This window comes from Zonotrichia albicollis, chromosome 27 (genome assembly GCF_047830755.1).
Source record: "Zonotrichia albicollis isolate bZonAlb1 chromosome 27, bZonAlb1.hap1, whole genome shotgun sequence".
Taxonomy (NCBI): domain Eukaryota; kingdom Metazoa; phylum Chordata; class Aves; order Passeriformes; family Passerellidae; genus Zonotrichia; species Zonotrichia albicollis.
In genome coordinates this window covers 2,864,373-2,887,382 of record NC_133845.1, presented here as the reverse complement: position 1 = coordinate 2,887,382, position 23,010 = coordinate 2,864,373, and the positions used below count along the sequence as shown (strand labels likewise).

General features: G+C 48.3%; 1 protein-coding gene across 3 annotated transcripts in view; it reads right to left on the bottom strand.

Annotated features, from left to right (window-relative positions):
- Nucleotides 1-23,010, bottom strand: part of GRIK4 (glutamate ionotropic receptor kainate type subunit 4) — a 216,641-nt gene that overhangs the window by 5,618 nt on the left and 188,013 nt on the right. For 2 of the 3 annotated variants that reach the window (XM_074527833.1, XM_074527832.1), the window contains 5 exons: nucleotides 15,763-15,876; nucleotides 7,908-8,017; nucleotides 5,270-5,443; nucleotides 4,050-4,215; nucleotides 1,057-1,282 (listed from right to left, as the gene is read on the bottom strand). In XM_074527833.1, coding sequence (XP_074383934.1) covers nucleotides 1,057-1,282; nucleotides 4,050-4,215; nucleotides 5,270-5,443; nucleotides 7,908-8,017; nucleotides 15,763-15,876 — 790 coding nt within the window. The remainder of the gene's footprint in view (nucleotides 1-1,056; nucleotides 1,283-4,049; nucleotides 4,216-5,269; nucleotides 5,444-7,907; nucleotides 8,018-15,762; nucleotides 15,877-23,010) is intronic. The other variant, XR_012577073.1, reaches the window with a different exon arrangement.

The following is a 23,010-nucleotide window of genomic DNA, read 5'->3' as shown; positions in this document are numbered from 1 at the left end:
CAAACTGGTCACAGAAATCCTGAGCTGGAAGGAGCCCAAGGATCATGGAAGCCACAATGTCCATGCTGGAGGAGCTCAGTCCTGTGCTGGGCACGGAGCTCTGCTGCAGTCCCAGTGTCTGCTACCAGAGATCCTTGTCTGCCACCAGAGATCCCGAGGAAGGGCCATGGGAAAGACTCTGCTTCTCCCAGTAACTCTGCACTATTGTCCCAGCCAGCAGCTTTCTGCTCCTCTTATCTGCTACGGTTTCACTGTTTAACAAGACAATGTCAGAACAAATTTAGCCTTGAAGGTAGGGATTTGTACTCACTTTGATCAGGTTGCTGTGACTTTACAAGCTTACCCATGTTCCCTAAACTAGAGTGGCTGTTTGTGTGACGGGGCCTTATGTAATCCACCTCAACTTTGTGTTGCTAAATGCCAGGGCTTAAAGGTCAGGACAAGGCTTCCAGGCTGTCCAAAAGACCAGCGGATCATCGTTTGGAATAACAACTAAACCCTTATTTAGTGGTGGTGTTCTCTTGTGAGCTCATGCATTTGAAAGACAAAACCCCTGCATTTGTTAAACCTGGTGAGAGCCAAGTCTCTGGCCTGCAGTTTCAAGAACCACCAGCTGTTAAGACATCCCTGCTAAAAACTACCAGAATTGCCACAGCATTACTTTGACATCACTTCTGGGATTAAAACAAGGAGCACGAAACGATGCACAAACACTGGTTGGGGAAAGGAAACAGCAAAGAGCAGGTATGCAGAAAACAAGCAGCAATTTTGAGACATCTTTCACATGAATCATCGAAAGAGCCACAGTCGCGTCTCACATGGCTCTGGACCAGAGCAGGGTCTCACATCTGGCTCTGGACCAGAGCAGGGTCTCACACATCTGGCTCTGAACCAGAGCAAGGTTTTGCACATCTGGCTCTGAGCATAGGCAACAGGTAAGAAATAAAAAGGACCCTGTGAGATGCAACGTTGGCTTTTAGAGCCGGCGCAGCCTTTGGAACGCTCCGGTCCTCTGCCGACAGCCGAGAAGGACTAGAATTGTTCTTCACTGCCTACCGACGGGCATGCCAATCCCGTAGCCCTTGGTGTCCAGAAGGCCCCCGACCTGCGTGAGGTTGCAATTGCGCTGCCGATAATACTCGTTCATGGTGGACTCCAGCAGGAAGGCGTAGTTGGAGTTCAGCACGCGCGCAATCCCTTCCTCCGTGCTCTTCACGAAGACGCTGGGCTGCTTGGAGTACATGTAATTCCACATCCGCTGGTACGTCTGGTAGCGGGAGTTCTGCAGGGGGGGAAAGACGCAGCCACAGCTCAGGGAGGAGATTCTGGGGTAAATTCGATCCTGTCCTAGGTTACAATATTAAGATATTGACCACAAACTCCCAAAAAACTTGCTTTCTTTTCAAGCCAGGACACCATCACCAAGAGCTGCTGAAACCAGGAGGGGCTGGGCCTAGGTTATAATATTAAGATATGTTCTATTGACCACAAACTCTCAAACAACTCACTTCCTTTTCAAACCAGGACAAGCAGTCAAGAGCTGCTGAAAGCAGGAGGGGCATTTTTTCTTTATCTCCTGTTAATGGGTCCATCAATGCCTTGCTGCATGACTCAGAGATAATTCCCTCTAGGAGCTATTTCTGTTTAATGAACCCACCACATGACTCAGAATGATAACAGCCCATTGTGAGATGCTCCAGGGGGGAGGAGCCAAGCATCCCCACCTGGATAGAATCTGGGGCTTGGGACAGAACTCCCTCCAGGAGCCATTTCTGTTTAATGTACCCACTACATGGCTCACAGAATGATAACAGCCCATTGTGAGATGCCCCACCCAGGGGGAGGAGCTAAGCATCCCTGCCTGGATATAATCCGGGGTTTGGGACAGAGCAGTCAGTCTTTCCACTGGATTCCCAGAGGAAGAGCTGTCTTTTCCACTGGATCTTCAGAAGAAGACTACACCCTTCTACAGGATCCCTGCTCCACCAGACCCACATCTGCCACTCCAGGAGGGCTGCAGCCACCAATCCAACTGGACTGCTACCAACCCTGACCAACAGGGTGTTAGGTTTCTTCTTATGTATTATTGCATGTGTTTTGGTTTTCTTTTTCCTTTTTCCTAATAAATTGTATTTCTGACTTGGAGTCTCTCACTGGTTTTGCTGTCAAACCAGAACAGACCCCTAAATTAGACCCCCATAACAGGCGCTGCTGCAGAAAGGCCACAATGGAGAGAGGAATCAAATCTGATTTCAGACTCAGGAAGGATTTTGGTGCCTCATCTTTGTCTATCTCAAAGAGGCCCAAATGTGTTGGGAGTTCATTGGAAAAGCTGGGCGTGAAATGCCCCAATTCCAACGGGGTCTGGCAAAACAAAGTAAATTCAATTTTAGAAAAAAAAAATAAAATTTAGTGACTACGTATCAAAAACACACAAAAAATGTTTGAAGAAAGAGCTCCTGCTTGGTTGATTGAAACCTCTAGGTGCTCACACCATAGTGACCATCCCTCAAACACTGTCCCAACAGCTGTTCAGTGTCAGAGCCAGACTCCAGCACCCTGAGGAGGGCACTGAGGGCTGGGGGCAGCACAAAAGCTCTTGGGAGATTACTGCTCACAAATTTAATTCAAAAAATAATCCAGATTTGGTTCACCCCCCCTGTGAGGGAACTTAAAGTGCTTGCTGAAAAGAACTGGGGTTTTTTTTGTCATTGATTGCAATAAACCAAAGCTCAGCCAGCCCCAAATCCTCAGAGCTGGCTGGTGGCTGAACCACCTTGGTCTGATGAAAAGAGAGCTGAGAATGATGAATCTCTCATGCCTGTGCTGAGCAGAGAGTGAAAGCTGCTTGCACAAAGACTGAATATAAACACACCCTGCTCTGCATGAGCATTTTCATACTGTCAAGGGCTCATTTTCTGTGGCTGGTGAGTGATGCTGGAGAGCCTCAGGGAATCTGCTGCTGACCCAGTTCCTGTCCTCATCTGTCCAGCTCTGTCCTCTGGGTGCAGCCACTTGGGCAGGAGACAGATGAGCAGGGGGGGTTTGGTTCTGTTTCACTGCATTTTTAGACTTTAAACCGTGTGTCAGTGTCAGGGGAAGCACTGCCAGGACAAGGTGCCTGAGGAGGGGGACAAACATTGCTTCGTGCACCCAGGAAGGGAGGGGGGGTGGAGGCAGTTTGCATCACTATTGAACCTCCCCATCCTTACACCAGAGGAAAATGGACCTCAACACAGTTTAAATCACCACAAATAGGACAAAACCCTCTTTTCCTAATTTCCTCTCTCATTTCCTCACTGCCAGGCAGTGCACAGACACAGCCAGGGGTTTCAACTTGAAAGCTTTCCTCAAGTGAGCCCCTCATATACAACCACCCCCCTCACTTAGGCCCTGCTCAGCTCATTTTAGATGTAAAGTTTGGCTTAAAAGTAGCTCTTTTCCATACCCCTGAAGAGCATGAAGTTGGGCTGAAAAGCTCAGGCTGACTCCAGAGATTTCCCAGCCTTCCAAATTCAGTTCAGACTCAGAGTGGGGGGAAAGAGTGAGAACAAGCTTTCTCTCCTTTTGGAATTTCAACAAGCAATAAATAAATAAATATTCCTCAGACGGTTCTTTGTGCGTTCAGAGCGCTGCAGAAAAGATTCACTCATTTATTTCCCTTCTGAGCAGAGCGGGGAAGATAAAAATTAAATTGGGCTAAATGGCCCGCATAACTTTGCATACACTTGACTTATTTCAGTGCCACTGACCTCACACAGGCTCCAGCACTCTGCCTGGGTTGTGCAAATGTTTCTTTGCTTATCCCACCTGAAAGACTCTCAAATAAAAGCTAAAACCATGTGGAGACCCGTGAAAATTTGAATTCCTTGTTGAATTCCCTCTCTGTGTCCTCCACCATGCCTCTCTCCCACCATTCATCCTGTGCAGAGATCTCTCCAGAGCTGGAGTGACACAGGGGCACAGCAGGCTGAGGGGACACCCCAAAGTGATTGAGGGGTGCCCTGTGCACCCCCTGCCCCCCCAGGCAGCCAAAGAATGGGGTTTACTTGGAAGAAGGTCATGCTGGAGCCGCCGTGGATGGTGCCGTACTCGATGGTGGTCTGGTCAGCGAGGTCATCCACGGACTCGATGGGCACGTCCATCCTCTGCACGGTCAGGAACGCCGCCAGGTTGGCCGTGTAGGAGGAGATGATGATCAAGGTGAATGCCCACCTAAGGGGAGGGAAGGGAAGGTGTGGTTTCCCCCAGGAAATCTGCTCTCCATCCCCACCCTCTGCCTCTCAGAATCACAGAGGCTGCAAAATCCCTCGGTCACAGACGTCTTTTATGAAAAATCCTTTCCTTAGGATTTTTCCTCCTGAGAAGCTGGGAGGCCTCAGGAACAAAATGGAAACAATGGTTATCTGCTGCTGTGGAATGCAACAGGTGCATCTGTGATTGGTCTCATGTGGTTGTTTCTAATTAATGGCTGTGACCGTGTTCACAGGGGTTTTCAGGATGAGGGAAGAGACGTAGATCTGACTCCATATTTGCTTTGATTTATAATTTTATGATATATATATATTACATTATAACTATAGTAAAAAGAACAGAAGGAAAAGTTTCATCTCAGAAGGCTAGCTAAGCTAAGAATAGAAAGGAATGAATAATAAAGGTCTGTGTCTCGGACAGAGAGTCCAAGCTAACTGGGCTGTGGTTGGCCATTTACTGCAAACGTCTGAGATGGGCCAATCCCAGATGCACCTGTTGCATTCCACAGCAGCAGATAACCATTGTTTACATTTTGTTCCTGAGGCCTCTCAGCTTCTCAGGAAGAAAAATCCTAAGAAAAGGATTTTCATAAAAAGATGTCTTCAACATAATGGCCAATCACAGCCCAGCTGGCTTGGACAGAGCGTCCAAACCACAAGCCTTTGTTATCATTCCTTTTCTATTCTATTCTTAGCCAGCCTTCTGATGAAATCCTTTCTTCTATTCTTTTAGTATAGTTTAAATATAATACATATAATAAAATAATAAATCAAGCCTTGTGAAACGTGGAGTCAGATCCTCATCTCTTCCCTCATCCTCAGACCCCTGGGAACACCTTCACATCCCTCCAAAACCCTCAGTCCCCATTTGTCCCCCAGACAAGGGAGTGCCACATCCAGTCCTCCTCGAACACCTCCTCCCAAAGTCCCACAGCCCTTCCCATGAAGAATTCCCTCCTGCACATCCCTCTGCCCAGAGAAACCCTCCTGGGAGGAGGAAGGGCTGCCCTCCTTACCAGACGCCGCTGACGCAGCGCGTGGACAGAGCCTGGGGGGCGATGGTGGAGCCCTGCTGCATGAACCCCCCCACGGGGAACCACAGCGAGTTCCCCAGCGAGTACTGGTTCACCAGGAGGTTGCATCGACCTTGGGAGCAGGGGTGGGGGCTGTACCACTCGTACGGTGTCAGCCTGAAAGGAGGAGAAAAGGAGAGCTCAGGGAACGCGCTGGGAAATGGGACACTTTAAAAAAAAAAAAAAAAAACACAAAAGAGAGGAAAGCTGTGAAGCTCCAGCTCTCCTGGAGGCAGAGCTTTCTGAGGAGGAAATGCTTTGCTGTCAGTTGATGCCCAGGGCTCAGAGCTGTGTGAAACGTTTGCTCGAAGGCTCAGGAGCCAGAGGCTTTCTTGTAAAGATTTGCACAAAACTTTGAGAGGCTCTGCTGTGGGCAGCTCTGCGTGCGTCCTGCAGATCCACACCACAGCAGGAGCTCCAGATGTGCACGGACTTGATGGGAAGCAGAAATCAAACATCTCTGGCTGTGCTCCCTGCCGGGGCACGAGCACTGATGGGCAGCTCAAAAGCAAAGTGTTTGAGCCCTGACTGCATTAAACCATCAAGGAAAACTCTGTTGGTGCAAAGGGTGGCTCTGAGAAGGTCTGAGGTGGAGATAGGAGCTGAGTGCTGGTGTTTCAAAGCATCCCATCCTTCAGGGACAGGACAGAGGTGGGAATGGGAAATGTCTGAGCCTGTCACTGCTGTGACTGCATCTCTCTCTTTCTCTTTTGCTGTTTCCAGTTCCCTGGTTGCTAAGAAAGTCTGCTAATTAATGTGCTGCACTCCATTCTGCTCTAGCTAAGAATTCTGGGGCCTGGGAGGGTCATTTTGGGGCTGTTGCCAAAACAGCTGCAGGGCTGTGCCAGCTCACATCACATTTAGCCAATGTCAGGGAGCTCTTTTCATCCCTGCATCTCCTCTCTCACTGTGTGCCAGGCAGCACGAGGAGGAGGTTATTTCCTGCAGACCCTCCATGGTGGATCAAGCACTGGCAGCAAACCCCAGAGCTCTGGAGAGTCTGCAGCTCACAGGGTCAAGAGCTCCTTCCTGCTGAGCAAGGCCGGGAGCAGCAGCCAAAGCTCCCTCTCCAGAGGGGAGCTGGGCAAAGGCACCTTTCTGGAGCATCATATTTAAAACATGAGGAAGGGGCTGAAGAGGCACCAGCTGTGCATAATTCAATGGTTTCTCCAGACCTGCATTTCTGAGGCTGTAACAGCACTCAAAGAAACCATTAAAGCCCTGTCAGGATGGCAGCTTCAGCCACGCTGAGGGAGCCAGTGACAGCACTGTCCCAATTTGTAATGAGAACTGGGCACTGAGGGGTCCCTGTGTAATGGGAACTGGGCACTGAGGGGCCCCTGTGTGACACTGAGGGGTCCCTGTGTAATGAAAATTGGGCACTGAGGGGTCCCTGTGTGATGAGAATTGGGCACTGAGGGGTCCCTGTGACAAGAAATTGTTCACAGGGGAATGAGAGCTACCAAATGAGGCTCTGCACTCAAAGCTGCTCAAAGGTACCCATGAACTTCCCTGTCCTCCACAAACTGGGGGGCCAGACTGGTGGAATTCGTGGTGGAATTCATGTCCACACCTCAGAATGGATTTGCAGGTTCCTGACAGCCTCCAAAGCCTCCAAACCTCGGGACAAAGGGGTAAAAAAACACCTGAGGGAGCGTTTAAACAGCACCAAAACCTTCTCCAAAACCTTCTCCCACCACCTCTGGGCTCCACTGTGTCCAAACACATCCTGCCCTAGGGCACGGTGGCCATCCCAGCACGGCGACACGGTGACAAACCTCAGTGCCCAGCTGGCACAGGGCAGGGACATGGTGACAAACCTCAGTGCCCAGCTGGCACAGGGCTGGGACAGTGACAAACCTCAGTGCCCAGCTGGCACAGGGCAGGGACACGGTGACAAACGTCAGTGCCCAGGTAGCACACGGCTGGCATGGTGACAAACCTCAGTGCCCAGCTGGGACACGGTGACAAACCTCAGTGCCCAGCTGGCACAGGGCAGGGACACGGTGACAAACGTCAGTGCCCAGCTGGCACAGGGCTGGGATGGTGAAAAACCTCAGTGCCCAGCTGGCACATGGTGACAAACCTCAGTGCCCAGCTGGCACAGGGCAGGGACATGGTGACAAACGTCAGTTCCCAGGTAGAACAGGGCTGGCACATGGTGACAAACCTGAGTGCCCAGCTGGGACATGGTGACAAACCTCAGTGCCCAGCTGGCACAGGGGGCAGGGACACAGTGACAGACCTCAGTGCCCAGCTGGCACATGGTGACAAACCTCAATGCCCAGCTGGCACAGGGCAGGGACACAGTGACAGACCTCAGTGCCCAGCTGGCACAGGGGGCAGGGACACGGTGACAAACCTCAGTTCCCAGGTAGCACAGGGCTGGCACATGGTGACAAACGTCAGTGCCCAGCTGGGACATGGTGACAAACCTCAGTGCCCAGCTGGCACAGGGGGCAGGGACGCTTCATGCCAGCCCATCCCGGGCAGCTGGGGGCACAGGATGTCCCCGTGTCCCTCTGGGCCTGCAGGGACACTAGGTGGCACCGCGAGGAAGGGAAAGGCGCCGCCACATTACCGAGCCACCAGGAAGAGGACGCAGCTGACGGCCAGGTAGGCGAGCAGCATGAAGAGCCAGACACCCGGAGAAAAAGGGTCCAGGAAGGAGAAGTAGCCGGGTCTGCGGCCCTGGGAGGGAAAAAGCAAAGGAGGAGTTGGAGCTGGGTGGGTTTGGGGAGGTGGGAATGGTTCTGGAAGGGAAACAGGGAAATTACCGGTGCTGTGGGAGGGACATGGATAAATGGGGGAAAGGGGAGAAATGGGAATAAAAAGGGGAATGGGATAAATGGGAGAAGGGGGTAAATGGGATAAAGGGAAATAAATGGGAGAGGGGGAAAAATGGGGGAAAGGGGGGAAAATGGGGGAAAGGGGGAAAATGGGGCAAATAGGATAAATGGGAGAAAGGAAATAAATGGAAGGAGGAGAAGAAATGGGAGAAACGGGGTGAAGGGGATAAATGGGAGACAGTGGGATAAAGAGGATAAAGGGGACTAAAAAAGGGAAGGGGGATAAAAGGGAGAAAGGCAAATAAATGGGAGAAGGGGGATAAATGGGGGGAAATGGGGCAAAGAGGATAAACAGGAGAAGGGACATAAATGGGAGAAAGAGGAATAAAAAGGAGAAGGGGGAGAAAGGGGAGAAAGGGGGAGAAATGGAAGAAATGGGGCAAAGGGGATAAATGGGATAAACATTAGAAGGGGGATAAATGAGAAAGAGGAGGATAAATGGGAGAAAGGGGAATAAAAAGGCAAAGGGGGCCAAAAGGGAGAAGGAGGATAAGTGAAAGAAAGGAAATAAATGGGAGAAAGGGATGAATGGAAGAAAGGGTAAATGAGGCAAAAATATAAAAAGGAGAAGGGAAATAAATGGGAGAAAGAGAAAAAAAGGAGAAGGGGAATAAAGGAAAAAAAAATGAGAAGGGGAATACATGGGAGAAAGGGGGATAAAAGAGACAAGGGAAGTAAACAGGAGAAGAGGGACAAACCAGGCTTTGGAACAGCCTTGCAGGGCAAACAAGTGACAGCAACCCCACAAATGAGTCCTGCAGCATCTCCCCACTGCATTCATCCCCTCAATCTTTTTTTCTCCCCATTTTTGTTCCTCCAAGCAAAGAAAGAGGTGAATTGAGAGAAAAATGAGGCAGTCACAGCATTCTGTGCAGGGTTTGCTGTACCCCCCATCCTTGTCCACCTCACATTTAACTGGGCAGAAAAGGCTCCAACTGAGCTCACAGGTAAGGAAATATATTTGTGAAGGAAAAAAAAAATAAAATTCAAAACTTCTCTCTCTGGCCTTGCAAAGTTTCTTCTTTTACAAAAACCCCAATAAAATTATTACTTTTATCTCAGCGAACAGGATATTTTTATCTCCAGGATGCGTCAGAATTTCCTGTTTTTTTTCCCTCAGCAAACCACCTTTCTTTAAATAAAAAAAAATATAAGGCTTCACTGCTAGAAAAAGCAGGTTGATCTTCATTTGAAACTTTCACAAGGATGCTGCCACCACCAGAAAATCGTCAAACGCCACCAAATTTGTGCAAAAGAGGGAGAATAATTTTTTTGGAGAAGTTTCTCAAAAAGCCAAACACCTCCTATGTGAGGTGGATTTCTCCTGTCAGCACCAGCTCTGTGGATGCAGCTCCTCTGAAAGGAAAGAAAAGCTCAAGCACAGCCAAGGGAGATGATCCCACAGCTCATAGAAACTTGAATTTTCTGTCCCAAACCACAAATTCACTCCTGGCCTCCCTAAAACAGCTCCAACAGCTTCCCCAGCCTCCTGTAACTGGGAAGCTTCCCACGAGGAAGAGCTTTGCAAAGGTTTTTTTTTTAATTTTGTTTTTCCTTCCCCAGACTTAGACCTGCATTTTAAATTCCACACCCAAATCTTGCTGTTTTACTACCAAATGTTATGCAAAAACCTGAATTTCACAAGGTCCCGGCAGTTCTGCTGGAGGCTCGAGCTGTTGCTAGAAAAGGCAACAGTTGTTGCACAAAAATCTTCCCCTGCTAAAAATACCCAGGATCCTGTGAAATCCTCAGCTCCAGGCGCCATCTGGGAACCTGTGAGGTGTCAGGAACCTTCCCCAGCAAACCCTGCCTGCAGGAAAAACCCAGCCCCACACAAAAACCCGTGCCTGCATCCTCCAGGGTGAGGTTTTGGGATCTGCACTGTCCCAGGGCGGTTGGAACTGAAGGGTTTTTGAGGTCCCTTCCAAGCCAAAACCGTTCTGGGATGAGCAATTTTAGAGAGTCAGGTTTGGGGAGGATTTGGGCAAACGGATGGGGTTGAGGAGCAGTGGTTCAGCATCCACGCTCAGATTAATTTAAAGTCAATTCCCAAGGAAAAGTTCAGGTTCTCAGGTTAAATTTCAGTGGATTCCCAAGGAAAAATTAAAGTTCTCAGATTAACTTTTAGTCAATTCCCAAGAAAATGTTCAGGTCCTCAGATTATTTTAAGTCAATTCCCAAGGAAATGTTCAGGTCCTCAGATTAACTTCAAGTCAATTCCCACAGAAAAATTCAGGTTCTCAGATTAATTTTCAGTCCACTCAGGTTCTTAGATTAATTTCCAGTCAATTCCCAAGGAAAATTCAGGTTCTCAGGTTAAATTTCAGTGAATTCCCAAGGAAAAATTAAAGTTCTCAGATTAACTTTTAGTCAATTCCCAAGGAAATGTTCAGGTCCTCAGATTAACTTCAATTCAATTCCCACAGAAAAATTCAGGTTCTCAGATTAATTTTCAGTCAATTCAGGTTCTTAGATTAAGTTTCAGTCAGTTCCCAGGGAAAAATTTCTGGTCCTCAGATTACTTTAAGTCAATTCCCAAGGAAATGTTCAGGTCCTCAGATTAACTTCAAGTCAATTCCCACAGAAAAATTCAGGTTCTCAGATTCATTTTCAGTCAATTCAGGTTCTTCGATTAATTTTCAGTCAGTTCCCAAGGAAAAATTTCTGGTCCTCAGATTAACTTTAAGTCAATTCCCAAGGAAAATTCAGGTTCTCAGATTAACTTTAAATCAATTCCCAAGGAAAAGTTCAGGTTCTCAGGTTAAATTTCAGTGAATTCCCAAGGAAAAATTAAAGTTCTCAGATTAACTTTTAGTCAATTCCCAAGGAAATGTTCAGGTCCTCAGATTATTTTAAGTCAATTCCCAAGGAAAAATTCAGGTTCTCAGATTAATTTTCAGTCAATTCAGGTCCTCAGATTAAGTTTCAGTCGATTCCCAAGGAAAATTCAGGTTCTCAGATCAAATTTCAGTGAATTCCCAAGGAAAAATTACGGTTCTCAGATTTACTTCAATTCCCAAGGATTAATCTGAGGACCTGAACTGACTAAAAGTTAATCTGAGGACCCGAACTTTTCCTTGGGAATTGACTTAAATCTGAGAACCGTAATTTTTCCTTGGGAATTCACTGAAATTTGATCTGAGAACCTGAACTTTTCCTTGGGAATCGACTGAAACTTAATCTGAGGACCTGCCCACCTGCCCAAGGGTGGCACTGCCAGAGCTCTCCCTTTTGCTTAGCCCAACTTTTCTTAAACCCCCATAAATCCTCTTTTATTTGCATCCTCTATTGTTTTCCCTTCTCCCTGAAGCTCAGGAGAGGCCAGATCTCCCCCAGATTCCAGCTGTTCCCTCTGGTTCTCTTGGGAGCCCCTCAAACTTTGTTTCCCCCTTTTCCTCAGCAGCACAACCAGCTCAGGGACTCTTTATTCCTCCTCAAGGATGAAATGAGGCCCTGGGGAGCCAGCGAGGTGTGCAGGGCACAGGCTGCATCTCCTGAGCCCATCATTCCAGGGATTGACCCTCCCTGGCACAGCCTCGCCCTGAGAGATCCTCCCGTGACAAAATCCCTTCCTGCAATTAAAGCCTTGATGTCTTCTTTACATTTCTGAGGCAGTTTGTCAATAAATTACTCTCATTAAGGAAATTGCATTCGAAACTTTACATCTCCAGCTTGGCAATGAATCTCTCCTGTGCATCGCCCCTCAAACTTTGGTTCCCCCTTTTCCTCAGCAGCACAACCAGCTCAGGAACTCTTTATTCCTCCTCAAGGATGAAATGAGGCCCTGGGGAGCCAGCGAGGTGTGCAGGGCACAGGCTGCAGCTCCTGAGCCCATCATTCCAGGCAGGGCAGGGATTGACCCTCCCTGGCACCCCAGAGCTGGCACAGCCTCACCCTGAGAGATCCTCCCGTGACAAAATCCCTTCCTGCAATTAAAGCCTTGATGTCTTCTTTACATTTCTGGGGCAGTTTGTCAATAAATTGCTCTCATTAAGGAAATTGCGTTCGAAACTTTAAATCTCCAGCTTGGCAATGAATCTCTCCTGTGCATCGCCCCTCAAACTTTGGTTCCCCCTTTTCCTCAGCAGCACAACCAGCTCAGGAACTCTTTATTCCTCCTCAAGGATGAAATGAGGCCCTGGGGAGCCAGCGAGGTGTGCAGGGCACAGGCTGCAGCTCCTGAGCCCATCATTCCAGGCAGGGCAGAGATTGACCCTCCCTGGCACCCCAGAGCTGGCAGGGAGCTCACAGACCCCGCCAGAGCCTCCCCCTGTGAGAATCTCTCATGAAAAAAATCCCTTTCTGCAATTAAAGCCTTGATATCTTCTTTATATTTCTGGGGCAGTTTGTCAATAAATTGCTCTCATTAAGGAAATTGCGTTGGAAGCTTTAAATCTCCAGCTTTTTGGCAGTGAATCTCTCCTGTGATTTTACAGTTGTAGTAGTTCTGGTTCTTTTCAGCTCCAGTCATTTCCAGGCTGCTGGGACATATTCTTTTCATTCACAGTTGTGGGTAAGAATAAAGATATTCTGTTCCCACGGAGGGCACAAACTCTCTCTTATCTGTCTGTTTTGAAGATGGGAATGACAATATCTGGAGTCTGTCAGATATTTTTAGGCAGTCCCAATAGAGCTTTGTTAATTGGAAGAGCTATTTTTCCTGGAATAGATATGTTCAAAATGTCCAATAATTGATGAAGGTCTCAGATGGATGTGGGAGAGATTAATTTACCCTCCCTCTAAGTTGTTCTTGGAAATCTTCATTTTTCCAGCCAGTGAGCAGCAGTTTGCTGGGAAGATATTGGTGACTGGAGAGCTTGGACAAGGGGGACATTTGGGAAGGAGAGGACAGCCCTGGATTTGTTGTTTTCAGCATTCCCTGCCCTGAACATGCAGAATCTGGAGAAACCACAATCAGCCCCATTAATGCCATTTTTCACAAGGGTTTTCCCTAAAAAAGAGGGCAGAGGATTCTGTCCTGCCTCTGGAAGTCAGAGGAAAGCAAAAAAAACTCAGCCTGGGGAGGCAGAAATGTTCATGTGGGCTTGGTCCAGCTGCAGAGCACTGAACGATGGGAACATCCCAGGGTAACCACACCTGCTCCATCCCAGGATATCCAAACCTGCTCCATCCCAGGATATCCAAACCTGCTCCATCCCAGGATATCCACAACAGCTCAGGAGCATATCCCAGGATATCCACAGCTGTTCCAGCCCAGAATATCCACACCTGATCCATCCCAGGATATCCAAACCTGCTCCAGGACACATCCCAAGATATCCACACCTCCTCCATCCCAGGATATCCACACCTGGGCACATCCCAGGATAACCACACCTCCTCCATCCCAGGACATCCACAGCTGCTCCATCCCAGGACATCCACAGCTGCTCCATCCCAGAATATCCACACCTGGGCACATCCCAGGATATCCACACCTCATCCATCCCAAGATATCCACACCTCCTCCATCCCAGGATATCCACAGCTGCTCCATCCCAGGATATCCACATCTGCTCCAGAGGCACTGAACCAGGATATCCTGGGATGTGCCCTGCTTTGGTGCCCTGCAGCTGGACCAAGCACACATCAACATTTCTGCCTCCCCAGACTGAGATTTTTTGCTTTCCCTCTCACTGCTCCGGGGGCACATCCAGATCCCTCCTTTTCCTGCCCCAGGGGCACAGCCAGATCCCTCCTTTCCCTCTGGGCTCAGTAAAATCCCTGCACAGGCTGCTGTGAATCCTGAGCCTCATTTGGAGCCCCCACATGGCTCACAATGACCAAATCCATTCCTGGGGGCAGCAGGAATGCATTTTGCTCCATTTGCACATTGCTCTGGTGGGAAGGGATCTGTGCTGGCAGAGCTCTCAGGAGGGGGCTCAGCCTCTCTCAAGGCTCCTCTGGCTGGAATGAAGGAGTTTTTCCATCCATCCTCCCCATCTTGTGTCCTCTGCAGCAATCAGGTCAAACCACTTTAAGCCCCAGCTCACTTGGCTGTGCACTCTCCCAGCCTCCATTTCCTCATTTTGAAGGCAAAGCACTTTCAGGGCTGAGCAGCCAGAATCACCTCCAGTCCCTCATTCCCTGCCACAGAGGCAGGATGGGAGCAAAGATGGGTAAATTCTGATTTATCCCTCCCTGCAGAAACGGCCCCGGGCAGTGATTCCAGCCCCTGCCAAACCCAGGGCCTGCTCAGAGCTCCCCATCCACCCCCCACATCCCCCTGGGATGGGCAGAATGGGCAGCAAATAAAACCAAGCAAGCCTTTTTCTCTCTCAGGAAGCCCGTTAGAGCTGCTGTGTCAGAAATACAGCCTTGATTGTATCACAAGCAGCGAAATTGAGAAAAATGACGGCCCCGGTTAAAGCTGCCATATTTGGTTATGTGTGATAAGAGGCACAGGCTCTGTGGTGGCTGGGTTGGCGGCGTGGGGAGGAGAAAGGGCTGAGAAATCACTTGCCACTGGAGCTGCATGGAAATGAAAACAAAATGTCATCACATTTGAAGGAGCCCGGGGTGTGCAGAGAGCTCCTCAGCGAGGAAGAGGCTCATTTGTGGTTATTTATTAGGCTCCATCTCATCCCAGCAGTGATTAGCACACGTCAGCTGCAATTTTTGACATTGCAGAGGTGGATTTTGGGGTGGGGAGGAGAAGGCTGAGGGGCTGCTCTGCAAACCACATCCTTAAAGGAAAACCAGAAGTGTTTTCCCCATTTTGCCCTCCCTTTCCCCATTTCTCCTTTCCTCATTTTTCCTATGTTTTCTCCATTTCATCTCCCTTTCCCCATTTCTCCCTCCCTTCCACAATTTCTCCTTCATTTCCTCAATTTTTCCTTCCCTTTCCCCATTTTTCCTTCCCTTTCCCCATTTCTCTATCCCTTTCCCCATTTTTCCCTTCTTTTCTCCATTTTCCCCTCCCTTTCCCCATTTCTCCTTCCCCTTCCCCATTTTCCCCTCCCTTTCCTCATTTCTCCTTCCCTTTCCCGATTTTTCCCTTCTTTTTTCTATTTTACCTCCCTTTCCCCATTTTCCCCTCCCTTTCCCCATTTTCCCCTCCCTTTCCCCATTTTTCCCTTTTCTCAGGTGGGAGAAGGCAGCAAGAGAGCCGAGCTGAGACCAGGAATGGCCCCACCACCATCAAGGAGCACCCACAGATATCCCAGCCAGTTTTACCACTAAACCCAACTGGAAGGTGATTCCAAGCCAAGTTTCTGCAATTCCAGCCACACTTCTTCACCTCTCCCGCCAAACCTGCCCTCATTACACCTCACCCAGTTGCCTTAAATCCACTTAAATCCACTTAAAACCACTCTAAAACCATCCTGAACCCCCCACCATGCCAAAAAACCCCATCATGTGCCCTGGGAGGAGTGGGGAGAGAAGCCAAAGGGCTGAGGGTTGAATAGGAATGGAATTCACCAATCCTGACACGCAGCAGAGGGAGAGAAAAGCAGGAAATAAAGGTCGAGCACATTTGCGTTTAAATAAGAAACCCAAATATTTTTTATGAGTCGTTCATTATCCTCCTCCCCTAAGCAGGCGAATAATGGAGGGACATAAATGGCTCAGAAATCAGGCTCTTACCATGTGAACCCTGTAGAGAATGCTGATTCCCAGAGTCATGAAGGGCTTGGAGAAATCGATCACCTTCTCGCGCTCCGCCGTGATCGTCAGCCCCGCCACGGCCAGGTCGGCTTTCTGGGCACAGGGACACAGGGAGAGGGTCAGAATGCTGGGAAAGAGCAAACCTGGGGCCAACACAGCCCCCCCAGGCCTGCAGGGGGGTGTCCCACCTCTATGGGACAGCAGGATGTCCCCACACCTGCCTGGCTGGGTTCCACACAGCCCTGCTCAAACTCACCCCAAAGTTCAGCCCGCCCTGTGGTCCGGAGCATGCTCCCCATTCTGCTTTCCTTTTCTTCATTTCCCCCTCCCTTTTCTCCATTTTCCCCTCCCTTTCCCCACTTTATCTTTCCTTTCTCCATTCTGCCTTCCCTTTCCTCTATTTTTCCCTTCCTTTCCCCATTTTCCCCATTTTTCTCTCCTTTTCTCCATTTCTCCTTCCTTTTCCCCATTTTTCCCTCTCTTTCCCCATTTTGCCTTCCCCTTCTCCATTTTCCCCTCCCTTTCCCCATTTTCCTCCCTTTTCTCTATTTTCCTTCCCTTTCCCCATTTTTACTTCCCTTTTAAATTTTTCCTTTCCTTTCCCCAATTTTCCCTTCCTTTACCTTTCGTTTCTCCATTTTGCCCTTCCCTTTCCTCCATTTTTCCTTCCCTTTCTCCATCTTCCTTTCCTTTCCCCATTTTTCCCTTCCTTTCCCCACTTCACCTTTCCTTTCTCCATTTTCCTTCCTTTTCTCTATTTCTCATTCCCTTTCCCCATTTTGCCTTCCCTTTCCCTATTTTTCCTTCCCTTCCAGGCTGGAGCAGCTCCTTCCCCCAAGTGCTCACAGCCCAATTGCAATTTTTATTCATTCAATGCATTAAAACCTGGAGCCATAAACCAATAAATATTATATTAATCCATAGAAAACCAATAAATATGGTATTAATCCATAGAAAGTACAACCTTCCCCCTTCCCTGCTGAATACAGCTGTCCCTTCTGGTGCAAGCAGGAAGGGGACAAAGCAGGATCCTCACCCCTGAGCCATGGAGTTCACAAACCTGCCAAACCCAGACCTCCAGAACTGCAGATCAGTCTCCAAATTAAAAAAGAAATAAAATAAAATTCAGAGGGCTGGCATGAAAGTTTGCAGATTGACCTGCAAAGCAAATGAGATTAGGGGGGAGAAAAAAAAATAAAAATAACTTCTTCTCATGTTAATACCCTTGTAATATAGATAAGGGATTTGAATTTTAAATATTATTTTTATTACTTTAGCTCTTTTAATGTCCATAATTGCTTTCCGTAAAAATGAAACCTCCACTCCCTTATCCATTTGTTTCTCTGCTTTGCAGAAAGATGATTATGCATGTGAAAAAAAAAGAGATGATGGGGGAGAAAGAAAAAGCTCTTTGCACTTTTTGTCCCTAAATTTCAAAAAGGTCCGTGCAGATGCCAAGGCACCATGGGCCTGATGGAGGGGCTTGGAAAGGCTGCAAGGGGGAAAAGCTGGAGGGGGAAAAGAAGGGAAAGGGAAAGGGAAAGGGAAAGGGAAAGGGAAAGGGAAAGGGAAAGGGAAAGGGAAAGGGAAAGGGAAAGGGAAAGGGAAAGGGAAAGGGAAAGGGAAAGGGAAAAGGAAAGGGAAAGGGAAAGGGAAAGGGAAAGGGAAAGGGAAAGGGAAAGGGAAAGGGAAAGGGAAAGGGAAAGGGAAAGGGAAAGGGAAAGGGAAAGGGAAAGGGAAAGGAAAAGGAAAAGGAAAAGGAAAAGGAAAAGGAAAAGGAAAAGGAAAAGGAAAAGGAAAAGGAAAAGGAAAAGGAGAGGGAGAGGGAAAGGAACCAGGAGAGGGGAAAGAAAGGGAATCAGGAGAGGGAAAGGAAAGGAACCAGGAGAGGGAAAAAAGAAGGGAACAAGGAGAGGGAAAAGAAAGGGAATGTGACTCACAAGCCCAAGAAGGGGTCACAGAGAAGGTGACACCTCCCAGGCCAAGCAGGGCTGCCTGGACATGCTCAGTGGAGATTTTGGGATTGTTTCCAAGCAGTTCATACAGATTCCTGAGACGTTCAGGCTGCACTGAATTGGGAGCTGAGCAGAATTTCTGCACAGGCAGACATTTACCCACAGGCTGTTTAAAAGGCACCAATAATCCCAGCGTGGTGTGTGAGCAGTTGAGCCCTGTGCAAACACCAGCAGATCACTGAAACGGGATCAGTTCATCTCTGGAACGTGGCATGTGGAGGATTTTATGCATGAGGAAAGCCTAAAGCCTCCTAAACCCCTCTTGTCTCCCCTTAAAAGGTTTGTAGGTGCCATTGTCCCATTTCCTAAACCACTTAAAGGGTTTGTAGGTGCCATTGTCCTATTTCCTAAACCAATTTGAAGGTTTCTAAGTGTCATTGTCACATTTCCCAAACCACTCAAAAGGGTTGTAGGTGCCATTGTCCCATTTCCTAAACCCCTCTTCTCTACTTAAAGGGTTGTAGGTGCCATTGTCCATTTCCTAAACCACCTAAAGGGTTTGTAGATGCCATTGTCCCACTTCCTAAACGCCTCCTGTCTCCACTTAAAAGGTTTGTAGGTAAGATTTTTCCATTTCCTAAACCACCTAAAGGGTTTGTAGGTTCCATTTACCCATTTCCTAAACCCCTCCTGTCTCTACTTAAAGGCTTGTAGGTGCCATTGCCCTCCCAGCAAAGCCCCTGCTGAAGGCACAGCTCAGTCTGACATAGAATTCTCCTCCCAGTTCTCCAAATTAAACCAAATCCCACCCACAAAGCCACAGACTGAAGCAGAAGGCAAAAATGCCATGGCAAAAGGGGTTCTTGCCAAAGCTTGCAGGAAATTTTCATTCCTATCCAGGGGTAAATACAAAGGTGCTGTTGAAGGAGCAGCAGCATCCCCAGGTTTGGGGTCCTGAGCATTCTCTGGGGAGAAACAACACCTTGGTGTTGCTGGGTACTCATCAGCAACCTGAACTGCTCTTCCCTACACAAAATCCAGTGCAAAGCCACCCCCTCCCTCTGTCCTCAGAGCAGAGACACAGCACAGCCTTCCTCAGCACTCAGACTCCCCTCTCCCATCTCCAGGGCGTTCTGCCATTCCATCAGAGTTATTCCCTCTGCTCATTCCCTGCTCACTTTCCAGAGGGACAGAGCTTTCTGCAGCGGAGCTCCAGCTCCTCATCATTCCCCTCTCTCTTCTCTCTGCAGGCTCAGTCATGCAAGTTAAGAGCTGATCTCTGATAGCAGCAAACTTTGATCTGGGAATGGCATGCAAAGAATTCTCTGCCTGAATTTCATCCATTTCATGCTTTCAGCTCTGCTCCCTGACAAAACTTCTTGTGATTCCCTGAGCTCGGTGGAGCTACAGAGGAGCTCTGCAAAGCTGAGTTCCCTCCGGCCTCCCCACCTGAGCACAGCAGGTGCTGGGGTTTTATGGGAAATGGAATTTTCTTTGTGTCTCTGCTCTCTATCCAGGTCTGGGCTCTAGGGAGATGTCAGAACCCAGGACATCCCTCTGTCTGTCCTGAGCAGCCCAGACCCTGCCAGGGGGCTCAGAGACCCTGGCACAGAGCCCAAAATGCCCCTGTGAGTTTGATTATGATCCATGGAGCAAATTACCAACTTTAGATGAAGACCAGCAAGCTACAACAGCTTAAGTAGAATAATAGTGAAGTTATCACGGGGTGGAAAAGTAGATTTTAGGGTTTTTGGTATGGCAAGATGGAGGAACTGGGCTTCTCCAGCCTTTCCCTTTCTTCTCCTTCTTGGCCTCCATCTTGTGCTGTGATGGTGGCACTTTGGGATTGGTTCAGAGTAGAAGCTCATTGTCTAACATAGGTGATAGGTATTGGGAAGTAACTGTAAATATTGTACACGTAGTGTTTAGTATAAAGACATAACACCACCCTGGGGCAGGCAGAGTGCCTGGACTGTCTTGCTGAGCTGACCTGGGCAGGGCAGGAGAAAATTTTTTAAAGATAAGATACAATAAACAACCTTGAGACTGAGAAATGAAGAGCCCTGACTCCTTCTTCAAATCCTGAGCTGGGAAAAGAGACTTTGGAACTTTTCTCAGAGTCACTGTGAGCAGCGAGAGATCCCGACAAGGAGAGGAAAAAACAGGAGGGAAAGGATGGATGGGGGGGAAGAAGGGCTGGTTTTCATCCTGCCAGCACACTTGCAGCTATAAATGTTGGCATGAAATAGGCTTAGAAAAAGACCCAGAGCTTTTTGGGAGTGGAGACAAAAAGCAACAGCACTTCTATCAACAACACACGCCCAAGCAAGGCCAGAGCCTCGCTGGCTGAGAGCAAACCCAGGTGGGCTGGCGCGCCAGACAAAAGCTGCCCCAGCACCGCCCTACCTGGCATCCCCGTGGGCTCTGCCTGCATCAGGGCTCTGCAGAGGACACCAAACACGGGGGCTGAGCCGGGCTCCTGAGGAGGAACAACAATGAACCATCCTCCAGGAGCAAATTGCAGGGACTGCCAGTCCAGCCGCCCCCTCGCCAGGGCTCAGCTCGGAGCTGACGGGGATGAACGGGCCCTGACGTCAGCCCCAGCCCCAAGAGAGCCCAGAGAAGCCTCCCACGGCCTGGGATGGCAGGAAGAGCTGGGAACAGAGCCCAGATGAGGCCCCACAGAGACCCCAACCCTGCGCCAGGCTGTGGGGACACTGCAGAGACTGAAGCTTGGGGATGGGGATGTGTCAAACCTCAGGACAGCTCTGGGAGCTCAGGGCAGCTGTAGCCATAATATTTTATGAAAAATCCCTTTCCTTAGGATTTTTCCTCCGGAGAAGCTGGGAGGCCTCAGGAACAAAATGCAAACAATGGTTATCTGCTGCTGTGGAATGCAACAGGTGGATCTATGATTGGTCTTACGTGGTTGGTTCTAATTAATGGCCAATCACAGAGAGCTGGCTCAGACTCTCTGAGCCACAAGCCTTTGTTATCATTCTTTGCTATTCTATTCTTAGCCAGCCTTCTGATGAAATCCTTTCCTCTATTCTTTTAGTATAGTTTTAATATATATCATAAAATAATAAATCAGCCTTCTGAAACATGGAGTCAACATTCTTGTCTCTTCCCTCATCCTGGGACTGAAGGGAAAGCAGTGCCTGGCCACCAGCAAGGAGAAGCAGCACCCCAAAGCTTTAAGGGCTTCCCTGTTCTTTGTGTTGCTGCTCCTGAGGCTGGACAGGATGGACTTCATGTCCCTCACTTTAAAAAGGGCTTTGATCACCCCTGAGCCAGGCATGGTGGGACAAGGCTGAGGCTGTGAAAATGCATCCCTTGGTTTGTGTCAGCCAGGGAATTCATTTCAGCTCAAGGATGTGCTGGGGAGAGAGAGAGAAGGGGAAGAGCAGACAGCACCAGGGACTCAGAGCCAGAGCTGCACTGCAGCAGCCAGGAGCAGGATGTAATTCTTCCAGCCCAAATGCCCTTTAAGTCTCTGATGCCAGAAAGGAGGAGATGAGAAGATTTGCTGTTCTCCCTTGTTTGTTTGTCTGTGCCAGAGCCAGCAAGGCTGACAGGCAGAGGGGCTTTAGTGCCCTGCTCACTCCAGGAATGAGCTGGGTGCTCAATCTCCCTGCCCTGCCTGCTCAGAGGGACAAATCAGCCCAGGATTTTCTGCATTTGTGACATCTCTCACTGCAGGATGGGCTTGGGGAGCTGCTCATCAGGAACTGGAGTGACAGGGCAGGGGGGAGAGGCTTTGAACTGAATCAGATTTTGGGAAGGAATTCTTGATGAGAGGCTGGGATGGAATTCCCAGAGGAGCTGAGGTTGCCCCATCCCCGGGAATGTCCAAGGCTGGATGAGGCTTGGAGCAACCTGGGGTAATAGAAGGAGTAAAGGGGGTTGAAACTAAACCACCATTCTGTGATTCTGAGCCCTTCCAGGTGATTTCTCCCAGGCCAAACCTCCAGGAGCTGATCACAAACTGTGCAGGATTCCCAAGCCATCCCAGTCCCCTCTTCCTCACCTCCCAGCCTGCTTTGTGAGCTGATCACTGTCACAGACATCTTTTATGGAAAATCCTTTCCTTAGGGTTTTTCCTCCTGAGAAGCTGGGAGGCCTCAGGAACAAAATGTAAACAATGGTTATCTGCTGCTGTGGAATGCAACAGGTGCAGCTGTGATTGGTCTCATGTGGTTGTTTCTAATTAATGGCCAATCACAGCCCAGCTGGCTCGGACAGAGAGCCGAGACACAAACCTTTGTTATCATTCTTTCTTTTTCTATTCTTAGCCAGCCTTCTGATGAAATCCTTTCCTCTATTCTTTTAGTATAGTTTTAATGTAATATATATCATAAAATAATAAATCAAGCCTTCTGAAACTTGGAGTCAGATCCTCATCTCTTCCCTCAACGACAAACCCCTGTGAACACGGACACAGATCACAAACTGTGCAGGATTCCCAGGCCATCCTATCCTCTCTTCCTCACCTCCCAACCTGTTTTATTGACCTGCTCACAAGATTTGTACTGGTGAATTTGAGGCAACAACAGATTCATGTTTGTCCAGCATCCTGCTCAATCATACCAGGGTGCTCAATTAGCTGTGATGGAATTCCCAGGGCTTAAGAATAAATCAATAACTGGTTAATTCAGAAGCAATAAAATGAAACATTTTCCCCTCAATAGCCCAGAGCTGCTCTGAGGAGATTCCGTGCCACAGAGGGATTACAGGGGAGGCTGGATAATTCTGTGACCTTTTGGTCCTGCACATTAAGTGAGTGTGAGTCAAACCTTATTTTCTGATGGCTGATCAGGATCAAGGCGAAATTATTTTCCTACAGTGACACTGTGCTGGACAGAGGCAGAGCTTTCCTTTTTTGGGAAGGACTGGGGACTTATGTGAGAGGTTTGTGCCCCAGCTGATCCCCTTTTGTCCTAAAGGGGCAGAGTAAAAATAGAAAAATATATATATAATTAAATAGAATATAAATATATAAATATTTATAGAATATACATCATATAATATATAAATATATAATATATAATATATAAATATATAATATACAATATATAATATATAATATATAATATATAATATATAATATATAATATCTATATTAATTAAATATAAAAATATAATTTTTATATATATATAAAATATATAAATTCACTGAAAGAGGAATAATGTGCACCCAACACAGGATCTGCTGGATCCCATGGGATTGGGGTGAACAAGGATAAACCCCCTTGGGGACTGACGGTCAAGG